The 23,584-nt window shown below is 43.5% G+C and overlaps 1 protein-coding gene across 1 annotated transcript in view; it reads left to right on the top strand.

Moving 5' to 3' along the window:
• LOC124718675 overlaps positions 1-23,584 on the top strand; it is a 77,443-nt gene that overhangs the window by 17,243 nt on the left and 36,616 nt on the right. The window contains exon 2 of the mRNA XM_047244300.1: positions 16,879-17,014. Coding sequence (XP_047100256.1) covers positions 16,879-17,014 — 136 coding nt within the window. The remainder of the gene's footprint in view (positions 1-16,878; positions 17,015-23,584) is intronic.

The raw sequence follows: 23,584 nt of genomic DNA, 5'->3' as shown, positions 1-23,584 counted from the left end.
ACCCTCCTGTCCGCATCTTCAGCTGAGGATGACACGACGGTCGGATGGTGCCGATGGGCCACTTGTGACCTGAACACGGAGTGCTTTAATTCTGACACGTCGTGGTGAGTTTGGTGCCGGTGCTGTTAGTTTCGTCCTCCACAGCTATTTTTGTATTGTGTTCAAGATAAACATTTCCTACAGAGTTCGGTTGGGACTCCTTACTCAAGCTAGGTAAGACGTATCTATAAAGTATTTCGTATGAGACTATAGTTTGAAGCGTGCTCTTTCTTATATAATTGATAAATCGCATCGTCCACAGTTCATTTAAGGGTTCGGTTGTGCCTAAATCGAAGTAAGGGATGGTCCCTAATAAAGGGTACGAATAGCTGGCAGCAAATTCGGGTACCCGAAATTTGGGGGTCAATTTACACAAAAAGATGTTCCGAATTTGGTTTCAGATGCCACCTTTCCAATGTTTGAGAGACAAAGACATTGGGCTACTGATGGGTTGGGCGTACTGCAGAGCCGCAACAATGGAAGTGGCAGCAAATGATTTCAAAAAATGTCGACTTTATCCTTGTGATCCCTTGGTTTCTCTAGCTGTGGATTTTCCTTCGGAACAACCTGCAGCAAATGCGGATAAGGCCTCAGAAGTGACAGCAGGGACATTATCGAATGCACTCCATCGAATTTCAGGAACGGTTTCTACTTTTGAAAGTAGCCCACCTCCTCTACTTTCAGCATTAAAGCTAACAGCAACAGCAGATAAATCAGCAGTTTTGACATCATATCCTTTTAAAAAATACTGGCTAAAGCGAGAAAGAAAGCAATTACCGAGACTTCAGGAAAGAGACGGTCTTCAAAACGACCTACTGCAGGAGCCTTATGTGATCCATGTGACAGACCTTCAAAATTTGGGACTACCAAAAGGTAGCTGTCCGATTCAAACGTTGATGAAACAACCTTGAAAGATTCATCATCTGAATATGAAGACTATGACAAATGCATTTACTGTGAGCAACAATGGCCAACTAACACACGTAAATAGACCTGTGCATCGTTTGCTTTCGCTTATATTATGGGCTTTGTGCAGATGTTGAGCATGATATTTGGAAAGTTCTTGTATCTGACTTCCGTGTCACAAAGCACAAAGGATGAGCGTTTCTCTTGTTATGGTTGAAACATCTGCAGACTAACCAACAACTGTACAACAGTCTTTACTTTCGGTAACAAAAGAAAACACTTGGTTCGAATAAAGAAAATAAATTTTAGTGTTTATTTACAACCTGTAACTAGGAAACTTGAAAACTCGAAATTAGGAACCATATATTCCGGAGGTAAAAATTACACGTTTTAATTCATTGTTCAGCTATAACGGAATGAGAAAGTATTCCAGACATTCCAGACATTTTTTACAAGGGACATATGTAAATATTCCCTAGTAATAGTATATCACATTTTCCATGATTAAACAATAAAAAAATGACTGACATACTCTGTTTTGAATAATAAGAGCCGTGCAGAGGTAATATTGAATCGTAATGGAAAACTGAACTGTTGTAATGAGAAGCGAAGCCTTTTATACTGGTAAAGCGAGTAATCTGCAAATATTTTGAACAGTGTTAAGTGCCTGAATAATGAGCTTAGACTTAAAACCTATGATAATTAGTTTTGCAAAACTGATCACAGATCCCAGAACTAAAATTGATACGCAACACAGAAAAACAAGACTGTCTGGAATGACATAAGTTGAGTCTGACAGAACAAAAACAACGTCAAAATATTTCGTCCTTCATTCTGAGCAGATCTCGATAGCGCACTGCAGTACTGTGCTGTCTTGCGCGCTGCTATGCTAAAGCTCCAAGTTACTGTATCCATACAGGGCCACTCGTGAGGTTCAATGAGTTCTCTGTTAGTTGCTAACCGAAGTATTTTCGTAACACACTTGGTTTCTTCCATACTATTGAAAAAGAATGATGAATTAAGTAACTGTAAGAGGAAGATAGGTGAAAAACGAAGCTACAATAATAAGACAGTGACTTCAAAAAAATAACACTACTGGCCGTTAAAATTGTTACACCAAGAAGAAATGCAGCTGATTAGCGGGTATTCATTGGACGAATATATTATACCAGAACTTACATGTGGTTACATTTTCACGCATTTTGGGTGCATAGATCCTGATAAATCAGAACCCAGAACAACCACCTCTAGCCGTAATAACGGCCTTGATACGCTTGGGCATTGAGTCAAACAGAGCTTGGATGGCATGTACAGGTACAAATTCCTTTGCAGCTTCAACACGATACCAGAGTTCATCAAGGGTAGTGACTGGCGTATTGTGACGAGCCAGTTGCTCGGCCACCATTGACCAGACGTTTTCAACTGCTGAGAGATCTGGAGAATGTGCTGTCCAAGGCAGCAGTCGAACATTTTATGTATTCAGAAAGGCCCGTAAAGGACCTGCGACACGCGGTCGTGCATTATCCTGCTGAAATGTGGGGTTTCGCAGGGATCGAATGAAGGGTAGAGCCACGGGTCGTAACACGTCTGAAATGTAACGTCCACTGTTCAAAGTGCCGTCAATGCGAACTAGAGGTGACCGAGACGCGTAACCAGGGCACCCCATACCATCACGGCGGTTGATACGCCAGTATGGCGATGACGAATACACGCTTCCATTGTGTGTTCACCGCGATGTCGCCAAATACGGATGCGACCATCATGATGCTGTAAACAGAACCTGGATTCATCCGAAAAAACGACGTTTTGCCATTCGTGCACCCAGGTTCGTCGTTGAGTACACCATCGCAGGCGCTCCTGTCTGTGATCCAGTGTCAGCGGTAACCGCAGCCACGGTCTCCGAGCTATAAAGTCTATGCTGCTGCAAACGCCGTTGAACTGTTCGTGCAAATTGTTGTTGCCTTGCAAACGTCCCCATCTGTTGACTCAGGGATCGAGACGTGGCTGCACGATCCGTTACAGCCATGTGGATAAGATGCCTGTTATTTCGACTGCTATTGATGCGAGGCTGTTGGATCCAGCACGGCGTTCCGTATTACCCTCCTGAACCCACCGATTCCATATTCTGCTAACGGTCATTGGATCTCGACCAACGCGAGCAGCAATGTCGCGATAGGATAAACCGCAATCGCGGTAGGCTACAATCCGAGCTTTATCAAAGTCGGAAACGTGATGCTACGCATTTCTCCTCCTTACACGAGACATCACAACAACGTTTCACCAGGCAACGCCGGTCAACTGCTGTTTGTCTATGAGAAATCGGTTGGAAACTTTCCTCATGTCAGCACATTGTAGGTGTCGCCACCGGCGCCAACCTTGTGTGAATGCTCTGAAAAGCTAATCATTTGCATATCACAGCATCTTCTTCCCGTCCGTTAAATTTCGCCTCTGTAGCACGCCATCATCTTGGTGTAGCAATTTTAATGGCCAGTAATGTAAAATTAAAGATGGTAGCCGATAACTGGACACTTTCCCCTATACTGTTCTTGAGGTATGAGGATACATCGCTTTCGATGTGTTAGGTAGTGAACTGTCCCATAACCAAGTGGCTATGGCTCATATGCTAGCAGTGGATCTGACGAATTAAATCAAATTATACCTGCACTACCGAGTCGACTGAAACAGACGGATGCGAGCGAAATCAAAGCCGTATGATGCAGGTGAGATCGACTGTGAAGAGCCGGATAATTAAGTAACGAGGGATCCCCAGCATTCAAAGGGTCCAGAGTCGCCGCGGTGTGGTAGGAGGGAGGGGGGCGGGAGGGGGAGAGAGACCGCAAGCAGAGCAGGCGGCTGCCGCGGCTTAGCGCCGCAGTTGGCAGCCCTGGCGGCAGGTGTTTTAGGGGGATCCCCGCAGCGCGCGGCCGGCCCCGAATTACGCGTCCCTAATTGGCTGCGTGCCTCGCGGCCAATCAGCTTAACGCCCTCCCTTCTCCTACCCGACCCACCCTCTCCATCAAGGCTTCTACGCAAATACCGCCGACTCCAATGTCCGCACCGATCCGCGTGCAAGGGGACACGGCACGCATGTAGGCTCTGTAGATAATTCAGAGACCCCCCCCCCCCCCCCCCTGTGCCTGAGGAGCACTGAACGTCCACGTTCAACAGTAATGCCAACTCTGTCCGTGTCCAGGTGAACCGTGACTAGTAAACTCGTATACAGGGTGGTCCATTGATAGTGACCGAGCCAAATATCTCACGAAATAAGCATCAAACGAAAAACCTACAAAGAATGAAACGCTGTAATAGTCACAAGGTACGTGGTATCACGTAACATTCCGCCAGTGGGGACGGTATTTGCTTCATGATACATTACCCGTGTTGAAATGGACCGTTTACCAACTGCGGAAAAGGTCGACATCGTGTTGATATATGGCTATTGTGATCAAAATGCCCAACGGGCGTGTGCTATGTATGCTGCTCGGTATCCTGGACGAAATCATCCACGGGTCCGGACCGTTCGCCGGGTAGTTACGTTATTTAAGGAAACAGGAAGTGTTCAGCCACATGTGAAACGTCAACCACGACCTGCAACAAATGATGATGCCCAAGTAGGTGTTTTAGCTGCTGTCGCGGCTAATCTGCACATCAGTAGCAGACAAATTGCGCGAGAATGGGGATCTAAAAAACGTCGGTGTTGAGAGGAATGTCGTTACACGTATTGCCAAATGCATTGAGGTTGACGGACATCATTTTGAGCATTTATTGCATTAATGTGGTATTTACAGGTAATCACGCTGTAACAGCATGCGTTCTCAGAAATGATAAGTTTACAAAGGTACATGTATCACATTGGAACAACCGAAATAAAATGTTCAAACGTACCTACGTTCTGTATTTTAATTTAAAAAACCTACCGGTTACCAACTGTTCGTCTAAAATTGTGAGCCATATGTTTGTGACTATTACAGCTCCATCTATCACAAGGCGAAAAAAGTGGTCTAACTAAAACATTCATATTTCTTTACGTACTACACGAATATGTAATAAAAATGTGGGTTCCTATTTAAAAAACGCAGTTGATATCCGTTTGCCCTATGGCAGCGCCATCTAGAGGGCCAACCATAGCGCCATCTGGTTTCACCCTTCAAGCTAGACAACTTTCGTTCTTTGTAGTTCTTGCGTTTGACGTGGTCACCGTCAATGGACCACCCTGTATAATTTTCATATCTACCACTGGATTTTAATATTAGCCTAAGTCCTCAGTGAGTTCAATCTTTGTCTATAGAATGAGACAGCGGTTATCGCACTGGGACTTATTCGAGGTGACGAAGGTTCACAACCTTTCCAATCATATTGATATAGACCGCTTATCTAAATCCATAACGCAGATACGGAGATGGTTCATTTGGAAAGAACACAACAGTTATAATTCTCAATTCGACATGAGAAGGGTTAAAACGATGGGCCCACCAAGCTATGGACCAATTTCCTTTTCGTCGGTTTACTGCAGAATTCCTGAGCAGTTCCTAAGGTCGAGTGTGAGACATATGCTTTACAAACAAAAGCTTGTGTCTACAGTTTTAGAAAGCTATCACTCGTGCGGAAATAACATTTCCATGTGATATCCTGCGAACTACGAGGAATAAAGGGAAACATGGAAATTCCATATTCCTAGATTTCAGGAATGCGTCTGACACTGCACCCCACTGTAGAACGTTGATGAAGGTCCGAGTGTTAAGAATACGTTCTCACATTTGTGTCTCAAAGACTTTTTAAATAATAGGGCCTAGTACGTTGTCCTGGACGGCAAGTGTTCATCAGAGGCAAGGGTATCAACAGGTTTGCCGCAGAAAACTGTGATAGGACAGACTGTGTTGTCTGTATATACACTCATGCTCATAAATTAATGATAATTTCAGAATGTAGTGCCACACAACGTGGCACTACACAAAATTGGCGCTAACAGCATAGGCACATAGGGAACACACAAGACACAGATCTGTAAGTCCACGGTATCGGTTAACAAATTGAGAAAATCGTCCCGAACAAATGTGCTACAAAACGCCACTCTTTCCTGCGCATGTACCCCAACATCAATATGGGATTTGACCACCATGCACACGTACACAGGCCGCACAACGGGTTGGCACACACTTGTCGAGCAGCTGCCGGGGTATAGCCTCCCATTGTTGCACCAGTGCCTGTCGGAGCTGCTGAAGTGTCGTAGGGGTTTGAAGACGTGCAGCGATACGTCGACCGAGAGCATCCCAGACGTGCTCGATGGGGTTTAGGTCTGGAGAACAGGCAGGCCACTCCATTCACCTGATATCTTCTGTGTCGAGGTACTCCTCCACGATGGCAGTTCGGTGGGGCCGTGCGTTATCATCCAACAGTAGGAAGGTGGGACCCACTGCACCCCTGAAAAGGCGGACATACTGGTGAAAAATGACGTCCCGATACACCTGACCTGTTACAGTTCCTTTGTCAAAGGCATGCTGGGGTGTATGTGCACGAATCGTTATCCAACCCCACACTATCAAACCCTGACCTCCATACTTGTCCCTTTCAAGGACATTAAGGGGCTGGTGGCTGGTTCCTTATTCACGCCAGCTGAAAACCCGGCGGGAGATTATACCTGGACTCGTCCGTGAACATAACCTGGGACCACTGTTCCAATGACCATGTACTGTGTTCTTGACACCAGGCTTTACGGGCTCCCCTGTGACCAGGGGTCAGTGGGATGCACCTTGCAGGTCTCTGGGCGAATAAACCGTGTCTGTTCAGTCGTTTATAGACTGTGTGTCTGGAGACAACTGTTCCAGTGGCTGCGGTAAGGTCCCGACAAAAGCTACCTGCAGTACTCCATGGGCGTTTGCGAGCACTGATGGTGAAATATCGGTCTTCTTATGGTGTTGTACACTGTGGACGTCCCGTACTGTAGCGCCTGGACACGTTTCCTGTCTGCTGGAATCGTTGCCATAATCTTGAGATCACACTTTGTGGCACACGGAGGTCCATGCTACGTCGTGCTGTGTTTGCCCAGTCTCCAGTCGTCCTAGTATTGTACCCCGCATAACGTCATCAATATGTGTTGTTCGAGCCATTTTCAACACACAGTCACCATTAGCACGTTGAAAACGTCTGCACACTTACTCGCTGCACAGTACTCTGACATGCACCAACCTACCTCTGCGTATGTGGACTGCTGCCAGCGCCACCGTGTGACGAACGCAGGTCAAATGCAGCGCATCGTCATACCCCGAGGTGATTTAAACCCGCAAACCGTTCACCAGAGCGTTGTTTCACTATATATCAGTATTATCCTTAATTTATGAGAATGAGACTATAAATAATTTGACGGGCAGGGTGAGCCGCAATCTGCAGCTGTTTGCTGAAGACACTGTGGCGTATGACAAAGGAGGATACAGGAGATGGTCGTGGAATTTCTGTTTCGTGCAGTGAATGTAAGTCAATCCAGATGAGTCAGAAAAACAATCCTTTAACGTTTGTATATAGTATTAGTGCTGTGGTGCTTGACACAGTAACGTCGATTAAATATTTAGGCCCAACGTTGCAAACCTATGCGAGACGGAGCAAGTAGATAAGGTCATTAGCGAGGAATGTGAAAGGTCACCTTCGTTTTGTTGGGAGACTTCTAGGGAAGTGTAGAACAAATATGAAGGAGACCTGGTATAGAAAACGTGAGCAACCCATTCTTGAGTGCTACTGCAGTCGGTGGGATCCCCGGCTGGTCAGATTAAAAGGAGACATCGCAGCAACTCAGAGATTTCTTCACTGACCTTATGGGTCAACAAGCGAGTATTACGGGGAGGTGCTCAGTGAATTCCGTTGGGAATCACTGGAGAAAAGAAGTTCTTTTCACGGAACACCACTGGAAAGTTCAGGGAGACGACGTTAGTTATAGACTGTGCAACAATTTCCTTTCCGCCGATATACATCTCGCTTAAGGGACACGAAGATGAGGCGAGAGAAATCAGTGATCGTACGGAACCCTACAGATGGTCGTTTCTGTCTCGCTATAGTCTCTATGGCAACAGGAGACAGAAGTACTAGTACGTCGTGCAAAATATTCTTCGCCAAGCACCGTGGAGTATATCTGTTGGTGTAGAAGCAGAAAACGGGACACTTCTGACGTTTCGCTAACCAGCGAGTAATGGGGTACTTCGCTTGAATCGCAAAGGGCAGTTCAGACTCAAATTCGGCCATGTACTAGTTTTCACTTAATCGCTTACCGTAAGTGCTGAGAAATTTCATTTGGAAAAGATAAGACGTAGTTCCTTCTCCATCCTTCTCCCAAACATGGCTTCCTTTCACTCCGCCATAAACCAGCTCGTCGTAACAGGGCCATAGTATTTCGTCTGTGGAGTTTACGTTACTTCTTCATTCTCCCACAAGAGTCAGTTTGCCACGAGTCTGACAAAATTGGAGTCGAAAGCACAGGTAGGCTATTAAATCGATGAAAATATCTCACATCTCGCCATTTTCTGACTTGATGAACTGAAAATTAATGTTGTCTTCACAGCTGTGGATTACATGAACATTAATGTGGACTGCCTGTACCCAATCATGGTTGATGTCTTCGCAGGTGGTTAGTGAAACCCTTCCTTGGGATCAAGACTTGGCTGATAGATTAGAACGTTCGTCGTCGCAGATCAGGGATATAAAAGGTGAATACTATTTCAGAAAACTGCAGGAGCATCCCAGGGAATGTCCCAGAATTAGTAGTATGGCTTACAGAAAATTTTAAAGCACAGATAGTATTAAGAACGGAAAGACGTTAATGACAACGAAATCCTAAGTTCAGACTGAAATATATGTTGTAAGAATAGGTCAGTCGCCAATGGTGGTAGCATGTTTATTGCAGTAAAGTATGGTTCAAATGGCTCTGAGCACTATGGGACTTAACTTCTGAGGTCATCAGTCCCCTAGACTTAGAACTACTTAAACCTAACTAACCGTAGGACATCACACACACCCATCCCCGAGGCAGGATTCGAACCTGCGACCGTAGCGGTCGCGCGGTTTCAGACTGTAGCGCATAGAACCGCTCCGCCACCCCGGCCGGCTGCAGTAAAGAATTCGATAAAATCTAGCGAAGTTATCAGAGATGCGATTGTGAACTAATCGACATGAAGTTAAGTGTCAAAAACGGTAATCGGATTCTTTTATATATCGCCTGGGTCAGGAGCTCTAGTGGTAGAGCGCCCCAGACAGAACTTGCAGAATACCTTTAGTAATTTTCCTGACCATCCCGCTGTAATAGGAAGTGACTTCATATTGCCTGGTATAGATTGGGAGTGTCATGCTATCAAACCTAGTGGCAGGGACAGGGATTCGTGTGACAATGTTCTGGATGTCTTGCCCGAAAATTACTTTGAGCAGATAGAGAACCGAGTCGCGATGGTAGCGTCTTAGACCTTCTGGAAACAATCAGACCCGAACTTATGGAATCAGATAACGTAGAGGAAGGCACCACTGATCATAAGCGTATGATAGCGACTATGAAAACGGCTCTCACGAAGAATGTTAAAAAAGATAGGAAGTTACTTTTGCTTAGCAAGAGAAGCATGCATCAGATATTCGGCGGTGAGGACGAAGATGTGGAAAACACGGAAAAACTTCAAAGGAATCATGCAGTATGCTATAATCAAGTATGATTCGGGTAAGGTATTAAGGGATGGGAAAGCTTCACCATGGTTTAATAACTGTGTTAGAAAACTGATAGGTAAACAAAGAGAATCTCATGCAGATTCAACAGAAGTAAAACCCTAGCTGAGAAACAAAAACTGAACGAAGGGAAAATGAGCGTAAGGAGAGCAATGTGAGAAGCGTAAGTAAAGTAAAACTTCGTCAACCGATCAGAGTAAAAACCCTAAGAGATTTTGGTCGTATGTAAAATCAGTAAGTGGGTCAAAATCATCTGTTCATTTACGCAGTGATCATACTAGCACCGAAACAAAAGATGAGAGACAGCCAACATTTGTTGTAGGAACGTCACGTATTTGTTGCATGTAAGTTACACACTTCTGCCGACGCGACTCGCCAACAAGAGACTACGCCTCAAAACATACGTTTTTCAGAGCACATTCATTTTCTATTCACATCATTTTCAGATGTTTACACTTTTTTACGAGTCGTTTTTTTTTTTTTTTTTTTTTTTTTTTTTTTTTTTTTTTTTTTTTAAAAATAAGTAACTATGGGACTCAACTGCTGAGGTCATTAGTCCCCTAGAACTTAGAACTAGTTAAACCTAACTAACCTAAGGACGTCACAAACATCCATGCCCGAGGCAGGATTCGAACCTGCGACCGTAGCGGTCTTGCGGTTCCAGACTACAGCGCCTTTAACCGCACGGCCACTTCGGCCGGCTTTACGAGTCGTGAACATTCTTTCTTTACTTACTACGTTATACAATGGCCGTCTTAACAATTTTCGTTGCAAAATTCTTCAATTTCGTCGGTAAAGTAATATCATGATGTTCCTGAGACGCAAAAAATGCAAGATCTCAAGATGGTGTGTCAGATATGTAGAAAAGTCATCAGTGCCTATAAATCCAACTGGTTGCAGCTAATTCTTTGTAAATTAACTTCTATTTCAACAGTTACAGTGTTCTAATACGTCACAAAAGACAAGAATTATTTACTAACGAAAATACGAGGAAGAACTTGAAAAACAAAATACGGCAGTCAGCTAACGGTTAGCAGTCGACAATCTCTTAGGAGAAACCTTACTGTTTTCGGCCACACCCAGGTGACTGGAGCGTTTGAAATTTAGTGCGTTAACATCCACAAACACTGCTACCGAGCATTTTTAAAATATTTGTGCAAAAATACTTCTGATGACTGATCGCACATGCACAGGATGTTTCTGCATTACTAAATAAATTGAGCGTGACTTCGCCATTCATTTTGGACAGTTGAAAAGTTTAAATCGCTTGTAGTCAGCATATGTTGGCTGTGTCATACGGAAGGTAAACTGGAAAAATGTGAACAACAGGATGGCGAATTGTCAGAACTATAATACCCGCTCTCAAATCATCAACGCCTATTGGTATTCCTGAGAATATTTTGGCCGGCATCAGTACTATTCGCCAGTATTTTTTTTTTCACAGTACGACAATACTGTCCCTCAGACAGTCATGATATTGAAGAGTGTTCAACAATAAAGGAAAGATGAGCGTCCGTTAAACTCCGAGTGACATATCTACCATTGCAGATGAAAGGCACGAATTGTTGGTCGCACTACACAAAATGGCCGGAACTTCTCTAAAACCCATGACGGCAGAGTGCACTAAAACTTGTACAGGTTGGTAAGAAAGCCTCACTCGCATATCAAGCCGAGCGTCGGTGGAAATGTCTGAGCCTGCGCTTTGGGCACACCCCTCCAAATGGTTCCAATGGGAATTAACATCTGAGGTCATCAGTTCCCTAGACTTAGAACTACTTAAACGTAACTAACCTAAGGAGATCACACACATCCATGCCCGAGGCAGGATTCGAACCTGCTACCGCAGCAGCAGCAGCGCGGTTCCAAGCTGAAGCACCTAGGTTCGCTCGGTCACAGCAGCCGACCACGCCCGCCCCCTCCCCTAGTATTTCTCCAGCGGGGTGGACTGGAATCAAACGCGGGGAGGCTTTCCAATTTGTGGTGTAACACATTCCAAAAGTGAACAAATACACTGTTAAGAAGACAGTCGTAACTTTCGAATCAACAGTGTCGTCATAGATTGAGAGGAGAAATGTCAAAATCAGAAATACCAGTACCCAAAAATACAGTGTGTATCAAAAAGAATCACCCGATCTGTCATGTCTATATTTTTGAAACTGATAAACATATACAATGAATTTTGTTTTGTGGTGAACAGGAAACTCAAAGAAAATTTTTTTCATAGCTTTTCATAGATGTTCAATATATCCCCCTTGAGATGCACAGCATTCGTCATTGCGGTATTCAAATAGTTTCCACATTGCAGCGATCATGTGTTGAGTTACAGCTTCCACAGCTGCTGTTACGCGATGTTTCAGTTCATTCATTGTTGTTGGTAATGGAGGCACACAAACAGAATCTTTTATAAACCCCCAGGGGAAATAATCACATACAGTCAATTCCGGTGGCCTTGCAGGCTAGTAATGTGAGGCTGGATCATTTGGTCCAGTGCGACCGATCCATCGTTCAGTAATCCTTTGATTTAAAAATCCCCGCACTTCCAGACGCCAGTGTGGCGCTGTCCCACCCTGTTAGCAAATGAAGTCGTTCGAATCAGTCTCCAACTGTGGGAAAAGGAAGTTCTCAAGCATATCGAGGTATGTGCGTCTTGTAACAGTGATCACGGCAAAAAAAAAAAAAAAAAATGGTCCGTACACCTTTCCCCGTGAAACTGCACAAAATACATTAAATTTTGGGGAGTCCCTCTCGTGCTGTACAACTTTATGCCTTTGTCCCGTACCCCATATTCTCACATTATGACAGTCCGCCTTTCTATTTAAATTCAAAGTTGCCTCGTCACTAAACACTAAGCCCGGAAGAAAACTGGCACCCTCCATCTTGCCGAGAACGAAATTACAGAACTCCACAAGTTGTTGTTTGTCACCTTCACGAAGAGCTTGCAGTAGCTGAATTTTGTACGGTTTCGTGTGCAAACGTCAACGCAACACACACCAGACGGACATCGGGGGCATGCTGAGCTGTCCAGCTGCACGGCGAACGGATTTCTGCGGACTCCACGTGAAACCATGGCGGACGCGTTCGACGTCTGTCAGACACTCGGGGACGGCGCCTTTATACAAACCACCAGTTTCTCGGAATTGTTCGTGCCATCATGTAATGCTCTGTGCTGTAGGAGGATCCACTCCATACCTAGTACGAAAGTCGCGCTGAACACTTATTACTGACCTGCACTGCGCAAAACGTAGAACAAAAAACCCTTTCTGTTGTCCTGACACCATTTTACTAGAACAAAATTGGGCGCACACTGATGCTACCTAGCGGGAAGCATGTAAAACTCGAGCGTTTGCTCTTTTCGACAGTGCTTTGCTCACGCACATATGTCAAATAACATAATAGTTACGAATTTTTTTAAATCGGATGATTCTTTTTGATACAGCCTGTATTTTCTTACCCTATAAATAACAAAATCTAATTTCGTATCCCTTCCACATCTCGATAGCAATACTGGAATAATTTATTCAAATTTCAACACCAGTTAGTAGTCTATCCACTAAATAAGGTATCACTTTTCACTTAAATGTCCATATACAGGGTGTTTCAAAAATGACCGGTATATTTGAAACGGTAATAAAAACTAAACGAGCAGCGATAAAAATACACCGTTTGTTGCAATATGCTTGGGACAACAGTACATTTTCAGGCAGACAAACTTTCGAAATTACAGTAGTTACAATTGTCAACAACAGATGGCGCTGCGGTCTGGGAAACTCTATAGTACGATATTTTCCACATATCCACCATGCGTAGCAATAATATGGCGTAATCTCTGAATGAAATTACCCGAAACCTTTGACAACGTGTCTGGCGGAATGGCTTCACATGCAGATGAGATGTACTGCTTCAGTTGTTCAATTGTTTCTGGATTCTGGCGGTACACCTGGTCTTTCAAGTGTCCCCACAGAAAGAAGTCACAGGGGCTCATGTCTGGCGAATAGGGAGGCCAATCCACGCCGCCTCCTGTATGTTTCGGATAGCCCAAAGCAATCACACGATCATCGAAATATTCATTCAGGAAATTAAAGACGTCGGCCGTGCGATGTGGCCGGGCACCATCTTGCTTAAACCACGAGGTGTTCGCAGTGTCGTCTAAGGCAGTTTGTACCGCCACAAATTCACGAAGAATGTCCAGATAGCGTGATGCAGTAATCGTTTCGGATCTGAAAAATGGGCCAATGATTCCTTTGGAAGAAATGGCGGCCCAGACCAGTACTTTTTGAGGATGCAGGGACGATGGGACTGCAACATGGGGCTTTTCGGTTCCCCATATGCGCCAGTTCTGTTTATTGACGAAGCCGTCCAGGTAAAAATAAGATTCGTCAGTAAACCAAATGCTGCCCACATGCATATCGCCGTCATCAATCCTGTGCACTATATCGTTAGCGAATGTCTCTCGTGCAGCAATGGTAGAGGCGCTGTGGGGTTGCCGCGTTTGAATTTTGTATGGATAGAGGTGTAAACTCTGGCGCATGAGACGATACGTGGACGTTGGCGTCATTTGGACCGCAGCTGCAACACGGCGAACAGAAACCCGAGGCCGCTGTCGGATCACCTGCTGCACTAGCTGCGCGTTGCCCTCTGTGGTTGCCATACGCGGTCGCCCTACCTTTCCAGCACGTTCATCCGTCACGTTCCCAGTCCGTTGAAATTTTTCAAACAGATCCTTTATTGTATCGCTTTTCGGTCCTTTGGTTACATTAAACCTCCGTTGAAAACTTCGTCTTGTTGCAACAACACTGTGTTCTAGGCGGTGGAATTCCAACACCAGAAAAATCCTCTGTTCTAAGGAATAAACCACGTTGTCCACAGCACACTTGCACGTTGTGAACAGCACACGCTTACAGCGGAAATACGACGTACAGAATGGCGCACCCACAGACTGCGTTGCCTTCTATATCTTTCACATCACTTGCAGCGCCATCTGTTGTTGAAAATTGTAACTACTGTAATTTCGAAAGTTTGTCCGCCTGAAAATGTACTGTTGTCCCAAGCATATTGCAACAAACGGTGTATTTCTATCGCTGCTCGTTTAGTTTTTATTGCCGTTTCAAATATACCGGTCATTTTTGAAACACCCTGTACTACGACCACAACAGTCGTATTAAATTATTCACCCTTTTCGCTGGTAAGTTACAGATATTTTTGTGAAACACGAAACTTTGCGCAATATCTGAGTTATATTTTTATCTTAATTAGCCAATTATTTATAGTGCCATAATTTTATCTTGAAACTCTTACGTGAGTCCGCGTTCACACAAAAACAACACTATGGGACTGTTAGTCCACCTTGATGCAATTCACTTTCGTTTTTTATTTATTTATTCCCAAAATAGTTTCAGTGACAATAGCATCATCATCAGCGCGTTCTTTAATTCTAGAACCTGCGAAGATAGCACACTCATAAACATTGTAAAACATTATTACATGTTTACTGTCATGTTCCAAATACTGTATTCTGTGAATAGTTTCATAATATGTTATTTACTTTACGTCACAGCATGATTTCTATGTTTGTTTTCGCTTTTTCCGGCATATTTTCTACGTCTTTCTTGCCGCTTCTTCGGCACACAGCGTGTCATCTGCCAGTGTATGAGTGGCTGTTAGTAAACAAATATGAAAAAGTGAACTAATGCATGTCAGCATTATGCTGTTGGGATTGAAGTACTGTAAGACCTTCGGTACACACACCATCAGATTATTTGACTCGTCGCTCTAACGAAATAGGCGAGTGTCAGCAATATGTCTCGTGGTCTTATCGTGGCGTGTTTATCTTCTGCCGTCAGGTCAGACGATAGAAATGCCACTTGCACGCTTAGAGTAGCAGATTGACGATGACCAACTGTAAACAGAACTTGATTAATTTTCACACATATTTATTAAAATAATAAAAATCATAGAAATTACTCAACTTGATTCTGAATGCTGTTTACAATTGACAGTGTGAAGTTCCTTTGGTCTTGGTAGGTTAATCTTATTTTCCCATATCTCTGATACTTAACAAAGTATCTATACATTTATCTTCATGGCTATGTACACGAATATGGTAATCTGATTAGGCGCAGACTATAGACTAAGGCAGACTGGTACAGACTGGTGCAGACAAATGCGGACTGACTAATCGGAGGTCTGTACACTCGTTATAACACCTCGCGCGTTCATGTATCACTGCGCGAGTGTGATCCGCGAGGAGAAAAGGTTCTACGTTAGCAGCCATCTCATTGGCTGCGTTACATATTAATACGCGGATCGGCGGAAACAGAATTTCGTCCGTCTGTAAGGCAGCGCCATCTCGTAGTGCGGAGATGGACGAGCGCTGCGCCTGCGTTGTTGTGCTTAGCGGGGCGCGCTCTAGTGGGAAAGTTGTGTACGCGCTGATTACGCGGAACTATGTACACAACACGTACTGTTGTAGATACAGTTTTGGTGGGTGTTACGTTGTTACGTAGTTTGTCATGTATTCAAGTTCGCTGGACGGCTTGCAGCTGCTTGTAAACACGGAGAAGGATAACTTTGTACTTTGTTCCAGAACCTGTTGCTTGCATGTATTACATCGCAAGAATATATTTCATATTGCGAGAAGGTTTTGGAATATTCTAGCGGATGTTCTGACGACTAATGTTCCTTATTAATGTCTCTCTCTCTCTCTCTCTCTCTGTCTCTCTCTCTCTGTGTGTGTGTGTGTTTCAGTTCGAGTGGAGTTATGTCCTTAGTCTGTCATGATATAAGGCCTATTCATTTTGTGTAAACAGCCATATAAAGACGCCTGAAATCCTTCGTATTATAATTCACCGTTTTCGAATCACGATTTATAAACTTCCTTCCTCGAGCTCATTTCTGCTAATCGGACATTCTTATGAGTTTGTGTCCCCTTCCGAGTCTTCAGAGATTCTGTGTGGCTAATGCCTGACTCGCGCCAATACAGCTTTGGTCACACCGAACACATTCAAATTTACGCAATACTTTTCTTCCGGAAGAACCTGTTCGTGAAGGTATATGAGCGAGCTTCTGCGTTGATGGGAAAGCAGCTGATGGCGGATGTGTAAAATGTCCAAACTTAGTCGGTAAGAGCGTTGCCTGTGAACTGCGAGGCTATGAATTCGAGCCCCAGTTTCACACACTGGTCTTATGTGTCAGAATATTTAAAATTTCGCTGTGTTGCTGACGCGACAAATCACTTTTGTTCAGGAGGCACTTGGGCACGCGGAACGCTGCCAACATCAACGACTACATCGACCAAGTGCTGCCCAACATCGCACAGTTCTTGGCGGACAATGGGCTGGACCCCATCGCATTGCCGGATGACGTCCAGAGCTTCTCAGAGGTAAAGACAGACACCGTAATACAAACTGGTTCACGTTTTCGCACATAACATGTAGAATGTTTGTGATCAAATGTCCATTACCAAAAATGTCGTGTTACACTATATTACGTTTGATTATTAATACCCACCCTCCTCCCACCTTTCATGTTTTAAGTCTAAAACATGCGAAGACAGCATACTTATAAACATTGTAAAACGTTAGTACATGTTTACCGTCTTGTTCAAAATATTGTATTTTGTGAATAGTTTCATAAAATCTTATTTACTTTACGCCACAGCGTGGTTTCTGCGTTTGTTGTCACATTTGCAAAAGAGATTCCATCGTCTGATCGCTTTACAAACGAGTTAAGATGGTTAATATTTTCATTTTTGCATCCTCTGTTGCTACTTCAGTTATGCTGGGAGGTTCCTACGCCATTTTTGTGGCATCTAGTAGTCTGGTGTGCCAAGCGAGTGCTTTTATTATTCGTACATCAGAAATATTTTCATGATTATCATACCCACTGCAACTATGCTTGAAATGTGAGCCCTAGTGCCTATCAGTTAAGCTATAATTTATTCTCGTCCTTACTTCTGAACGCAACGGAACGGATAACGCATCGGACTATTCGCTTCTGATGGACTCACTCCACCATGGCAAGACCACATTTCCTTTTTGTGGTATATGGTTAATCAAAGCTTGGAAATCCCAGAAAGAAAATAGAGGTTATGGTAAAATACTTTAACAAAATGGCTACCCACAACTCAATAATCAAGACCACTATTTGTTTCCTATATCTCGTCTTTTATTACAATAAATTATTTCACGGTAATGTTGCAAAATTTCTTTCATGACACTTAAACACAATAGTTAAGCAAGGGATTCTCCACACCAATGTGCATGACATAACATAAGAATTTTTAGTATTCTATGGTCTCGTAATGTTTGTGTTTATTGCTACTGTGTACTTTCTGGATTGGTAAGGAATCTTTCGCTACTTCATTCTCTCCCACGCTCTCTTAACCTCATTCGTTAGCAACATAACGAATTTACCGACATTCGTGCTGCACTAGGAAAAATCATGCATTACCCACCGTATCTGAAACTAATTTGCTACTGTCTCATGCAAATCACCCAGATTAAATACACGAAATAAATCACACTGGCAGTATAAAAAACATCTCAAAAACAAAATATTTGGTTATTTACTCATTCTGCTTTCCCCCATCAAACAATAGTCATCCCAGATTCTCACGTCACTGACCAACGTAATAATTTTCCTGCCACAAACTCTGGAGGATTTATGCACATCTCCCTGTGCAGTGCAACCCACATGGAGTTGCCGGGTAGATGGCTGACTCACCTTAATTCACTCTCAGTGTATCTAAATATCAAACTGACGTCACACGAATGTATCTCATAATGGAAGTTTTGGTATCTTATTTATCTCACGCACGGATCCTCAGCTGAATGCTAGCACAAGCACTTCTAATTCCTTTTATTGCCTCATAGTCAGGATGTGACTCGCACTGTACTCACCACGTGGAAGTGCTTGTCTCTAATTCAAGTTCTGCACACGGAAATCTTAATTATTTTCGACTTAGATTTACACACGCAAGTATTTCATCTTAATACTACCACACGCTAATATTTCACTTCCGAAGAATCCTATGTTCCCCATGAATTTTTTACCTGCCTATCTTTTTCCGAGCAATTTACATGGGCCTCACATCAAAAGTTTCTGAAAAGAGAAATGAGTATTTTATGTACTCTTCAATATTCCACATGCATACCATTTTCATTTAATGACTTTTGAATACATTACGGGAGTGAACAGTGATCAAAGTTGTTACAAATATTTACTATCAAAAACAGTCTTGATCACAAATTAATTATTCCGGTGAACGGTTTCGACCACAACTGTGGTCATCTTCAGACCAATGAGTAAGAACCTCACTACTGATTTACCACCACTTACTCACTGGTCTGAAGATGACCACAGTTGTGGTCGAAACCGGTCACCGGAATATATAATTTGTGATCAAGACTGTTTTTGATAGTAAATATTTTCATTTAAATTTGTTTTCCCGGAGCAAACGTAATGCACGTCGTCACACCTCAGGAACCAGCGACAGAGTACTGAAACATTGCCGTTCATCTGGTCATCCCGCGCTTCTGCAGAAGTGGGGGAGGACGTTGTCACCGTATTGGTCAGCCACATTCGAGGCCCTCTGGTGCTCTGGTATACTTCCTCTCTTTGGTTCAGCCAAAGGTGACCAGAGACCTATCTCAAAGATGATTATATAACCTACCTTCACTATCTGCGGTCAGCAGATGACCAGCCATTCATTCAATTCACAAACATTACCAAACTAGATTCAGGGATCTATTTTAAGGAAGTGCACATCTGAGTAATTAAACATACAAATTGCCCTTCTTTCCTACATTGGTATCCGGCTTCTTTGTATTAAATAAAATTGTATTATTATACAATAAACCCTATTCTGGCAAGAACAATGAAGTATGTTGCACAACTTTTCTGTGTCGGGCAGTACTGCACCCTTTCAATGCTTTATCGTACAGACGAGAAAAATCCCGTCGTTCGCAACTAAATTTATTTGTGTATGCCAAACAAGTTTCGGTTACACATGCTATGCATCTTCAGTGGTCTATAGTACAAAGAAAATTACTTAATTGTACATATTTTGATATGCCATCTGATCTGAAGTGATTCATAGCAGCTCATTCAAATCTAGCTGTTTGCTTTAGAGCTGTATGGCTCTTTTTCACTTATAATCATTGTATGTCCTATTCTTGCGCCCATTTGTTGGTATGTACTAAATGCATATAACACAGCTTTCTTCTCAAAGTGGCACAGGCTGGTGCCTCTTTATTTTCCAAAGTCCGTAAGTCATTGACTATAAAAGTAACTTGGTTTTTCAGAATCCTCTAGAATGTACAGTAACTGATGGACCGATACCCCTCTAATCTCAGTTTGCACTGTTATGCAGGATGTTTCAAAAGGGACTTTACAACTTTGAAAATTCATATAAAGTTATTCATAGTACCTACAGAGATGATTGTTATGTCAATTTGCAGGGAAATACGTAAGGTTTTGTCTCGTGTCGTTCGCTAGTACCGAATCGCACCGTAAGGGGCACTAGCGGCAGTTGCGTTAAAGATGGCTGCCATCACTGGACCCGAGCGTGATAGCTATGTGTTATGGTTTGAAGAATCTAAGTCGCCGACAACAGTTCAGTGTAATTTCCGTACAAAGTACGCTAAAGATCCTCTTAGTAGGCCTGCAATTTATGAGTGACGTAAGTGTTTTGTAGAAACTGGGTGCTCGGTAAGACTTGGGAAATCGTCAGGTCGTCCAAGCACATGTGACGACGTCGTTGAGCGAGTGAGACAAAGTTTTATCAACAGCCCTACGAAATGTGTGTGTGAAATCTTATGGGACTTAACTGCTAAGGTCATCAGTCCCTAAGCTTACACACTACCTAATCCAAATCATCCTAAGGACAAACACACACACCCACGCCCGAGGGAGGACTCGAACCTCCCCCGGGATCAGTCGCAGCCCTACGAAATCGACCCGGCCTGTACCTGGCGAACTGCAGATCCCACATTATGACTGCCATGCGTTGAGAAACCGTTTGCATTTGAAACCATACTGATTGACGATCGTACATGCAATAAAAGACACTGATAAAATTGCTCGCAAGAACTTACGTGCGGATATGTTTAAACCATTACATGACGACGGACATTTCTTGGATAAAAGCATTTTTTCTGACGGGTCGGCTTTTCACTTAACTGACAAGATTATCGCACTGAACTGCAGGATTTGGGGCACTGAAAAATCACATCAAACATTGCAACTTGTTCGTCATAGCCCTAAACGGAAAGTTTTTTGTGAATTGAGGAAAAACAAAGTGTTCAGCCCCTATTTTTTCCGTGAGAAAACGACCAAAAGGATAGTGTGCCTAGGTGTGATAAACAACTTTTGAAACCTGAGATCGACGAGGATGACCAAGAACGAAATGTTTACTTCATGAAAGATGGCGCAGCACCCGACTAGCTGGCTATCGTCCGGGATTTTCTCAGTGACCACTTTCCAGGTAAATGGATTGGCCATGATGCGCCAATTTCATGGCCCCCACGTTCCCTAGAACTGACACCACTCGATTTTTTTATGGGTATTCCTCAACGATATCGTGTTACTACCTTCTGTGCCGGCTTGTCTAATTGAACTTAGAGCAAGAATGGACGCCACCACTGAGAATGTTACACCTGCAGTGCTACAGCGAGTTTGGGGTGGGTTGGGTTGTTTTTGGGGGAGAAGACCAAAAAGTGAGGTTATCGGTCTCTTCGGATTAGCGAAGGGCGGGGAAGGAAGTCGACTGTGCCCCTTCAAAGGAACCATCCCGGCATAAGCTTGGAACGATTTAGGGAAATCATGGAAAACCTAAATGAGAATGGCCGGGAGTTTGGGATGAAATTGACTTCCGATGGGATGTGTGTAGGATAACCAATGGAAGCCACATACAATATGCTTAGTTTAACATAAATATACGAGGGTGAATCGAATAAAAACAAATTTGTAACAACAAATCGAAATTTCGCGCTGTTATCCTGTAAGTTGGTAAGCGTGCTACAAACAGCGTGCAGAATGGCCTGTAGGTGGCAGCATAGTGCAGATGCACACATGCCGTTGCAGTACTAGTATAAAAATGGCCGCCCCACTCGAGACTTGCACCAGGGAAGAACAGCGTTGTGTTATTCGGTTTTTGCGTAGTGAAGGTATGAAACGTATTTAAATTCATCGACGAATGAAGGTTCAGAACGGTGATGCATATCTGTCACAGCAGCAAGTCTACGAATGGAGTAGGAAGTTTGCAAATGGTGTAACTTCAGTGGAAAATGCTCCTCGTCCAGGTCAGGCACAACGAGTTGTGACTCCACAGAACATTGCAGCCGTTGAAGCCATAGTGAAGGAAAACCGCCGAGTGACACTGAAAGACATTACATCATGTTTACAGATTAGTCATGGGTCAGCACACCAAATTGTGCATGATGTGCTCCAGTTTCGCAAAGTGTCTGCAAGATGGCTGACACGGCAGCTGACTCCTGGAATGAGAGAACGACGTGTTGATGCTTGTGAAGAACTTCTTCGGCGCTTTGAACGAGAAGGTGATGGCCTACCTGCAGGAATCGTTTCTGGGGACGAAACCTGGGATCACTTCCACCAACCGGAAACGAAGAGAGCGAGCAAGGAATGGCGCCATTCCTCATCACCAAAACCAAAGAAGTTTTGAACAGAAGCATCAGCAGGGAAAGTTATGCTGACTCTCTTTTGGGACGAAAAAGGCGTCATTTTGGATCGTTAGATGCGTAGAGGGACCACTGTCACCAGTGCATCATACACAGATCCCCTAAGAAATCATCTGCGGCCTGCAATCAAATCAAAGCGACGTGGATTGCTGTCAGCAGGTGTCCTTTTGCAACATGACAATACAAGGCCCCCACACTGCCCGTACAACAGTTGCAACAGTCACAGACTTGCATTTTGAGTGTCTTCCTCATCCACCATACTCACCAGACCTTGCCCCAAGTGATTTCCATATGTTTGGACCATTTAAAGACGCAATGGGAGGAACGGAGTTCCTTTCTGATGAAGAGGTACGCCACGCGGTGCATGAGTGGTTGCGCGGACTACCGAAAGATTTTTTTTCTAGAGGAATTTATGCACTTTGTAAGCGCTGGAGGACTTGAATTGAGCGTGGGGGGAGATTATGTTGAAAAGTGATACAGCTTTGTACCACTTCTTTACAATAAATAATAGTTAAAAAAATTTTAAAGTTTTCATTTGACTCACCCTAGTATTATGTTTCACTACAATAATTTTTAAAGTAGTAAAGTCCTTTTTTAAACACTCCAGATTTGAAGCATCTGAGCTAATTGTTGTTGTTGTGGTCCTCAGTCCTGAGACTGGTTTGATGCAGTTCTCCATGCTACTCTATCCTGTGCAAGCTTCTTCGTCTCCCAGTACCTACTGCAACCTACATCCTTCTGAATCTGCTTAGTGTATTCATCTCTTGGTCTCCCTCTACGATTTTTACCCTCCACGCTGCCCTCCAATACTAAATTGGTGATCCCTTGATGCCTCAAAACATGTTCTACCAACCGATCCCTTCTTCTGGTCAAGTTGTGCCACAAACTTCTCTTCTCCCCAATCCTATTCAATACTTCCTCATTTGTTATGTGATCTACCCATCTAATCTTAAGCATTCTTCTGTAGCACCACATTTCGAAAGCTTCTATTCTCTTCTTGTCCAAACTATTTATCGTCCATATTTCACTTCCATACATCGCTACACTCCATACAAATACTTCCAGAAATGACTTCCTGACACTTAAATCTATACTCGATGTTAACAAATTTCTCTTCTTCAGAAACGTTTTCCTTGCCACTGCCAGTCTACATTTTATATCCTCTCTACTTCGACCATCATCAGTTATTTTGCTCCCCAAATAGCAAAACTCCTCTACTACTTTAAGTGTCTCATTTCTGAGCTAATAGTAAA

The sequence above is a fragment of the Schistocerca piceifrons genome, chromosome 10, assembly GCF_021461385.2.
Source record: "Schistocerca piceifrons isolate TAMUIC-IGC-003096 chromosome 10, iqSchPice1.1, whole genome shotgun sequence".
NCBI classification, from domain to species: Eukaryota; Metazoa; Arthropoda; class Insecta; order Orthoptera; family Acrididae; genus Schistocerca; species Schistocerca piceifrons.
Note: the sequence above shows the minus strand (reverse complement) of the source record. Positions and strands in the feature narration are given on the sequence as shown.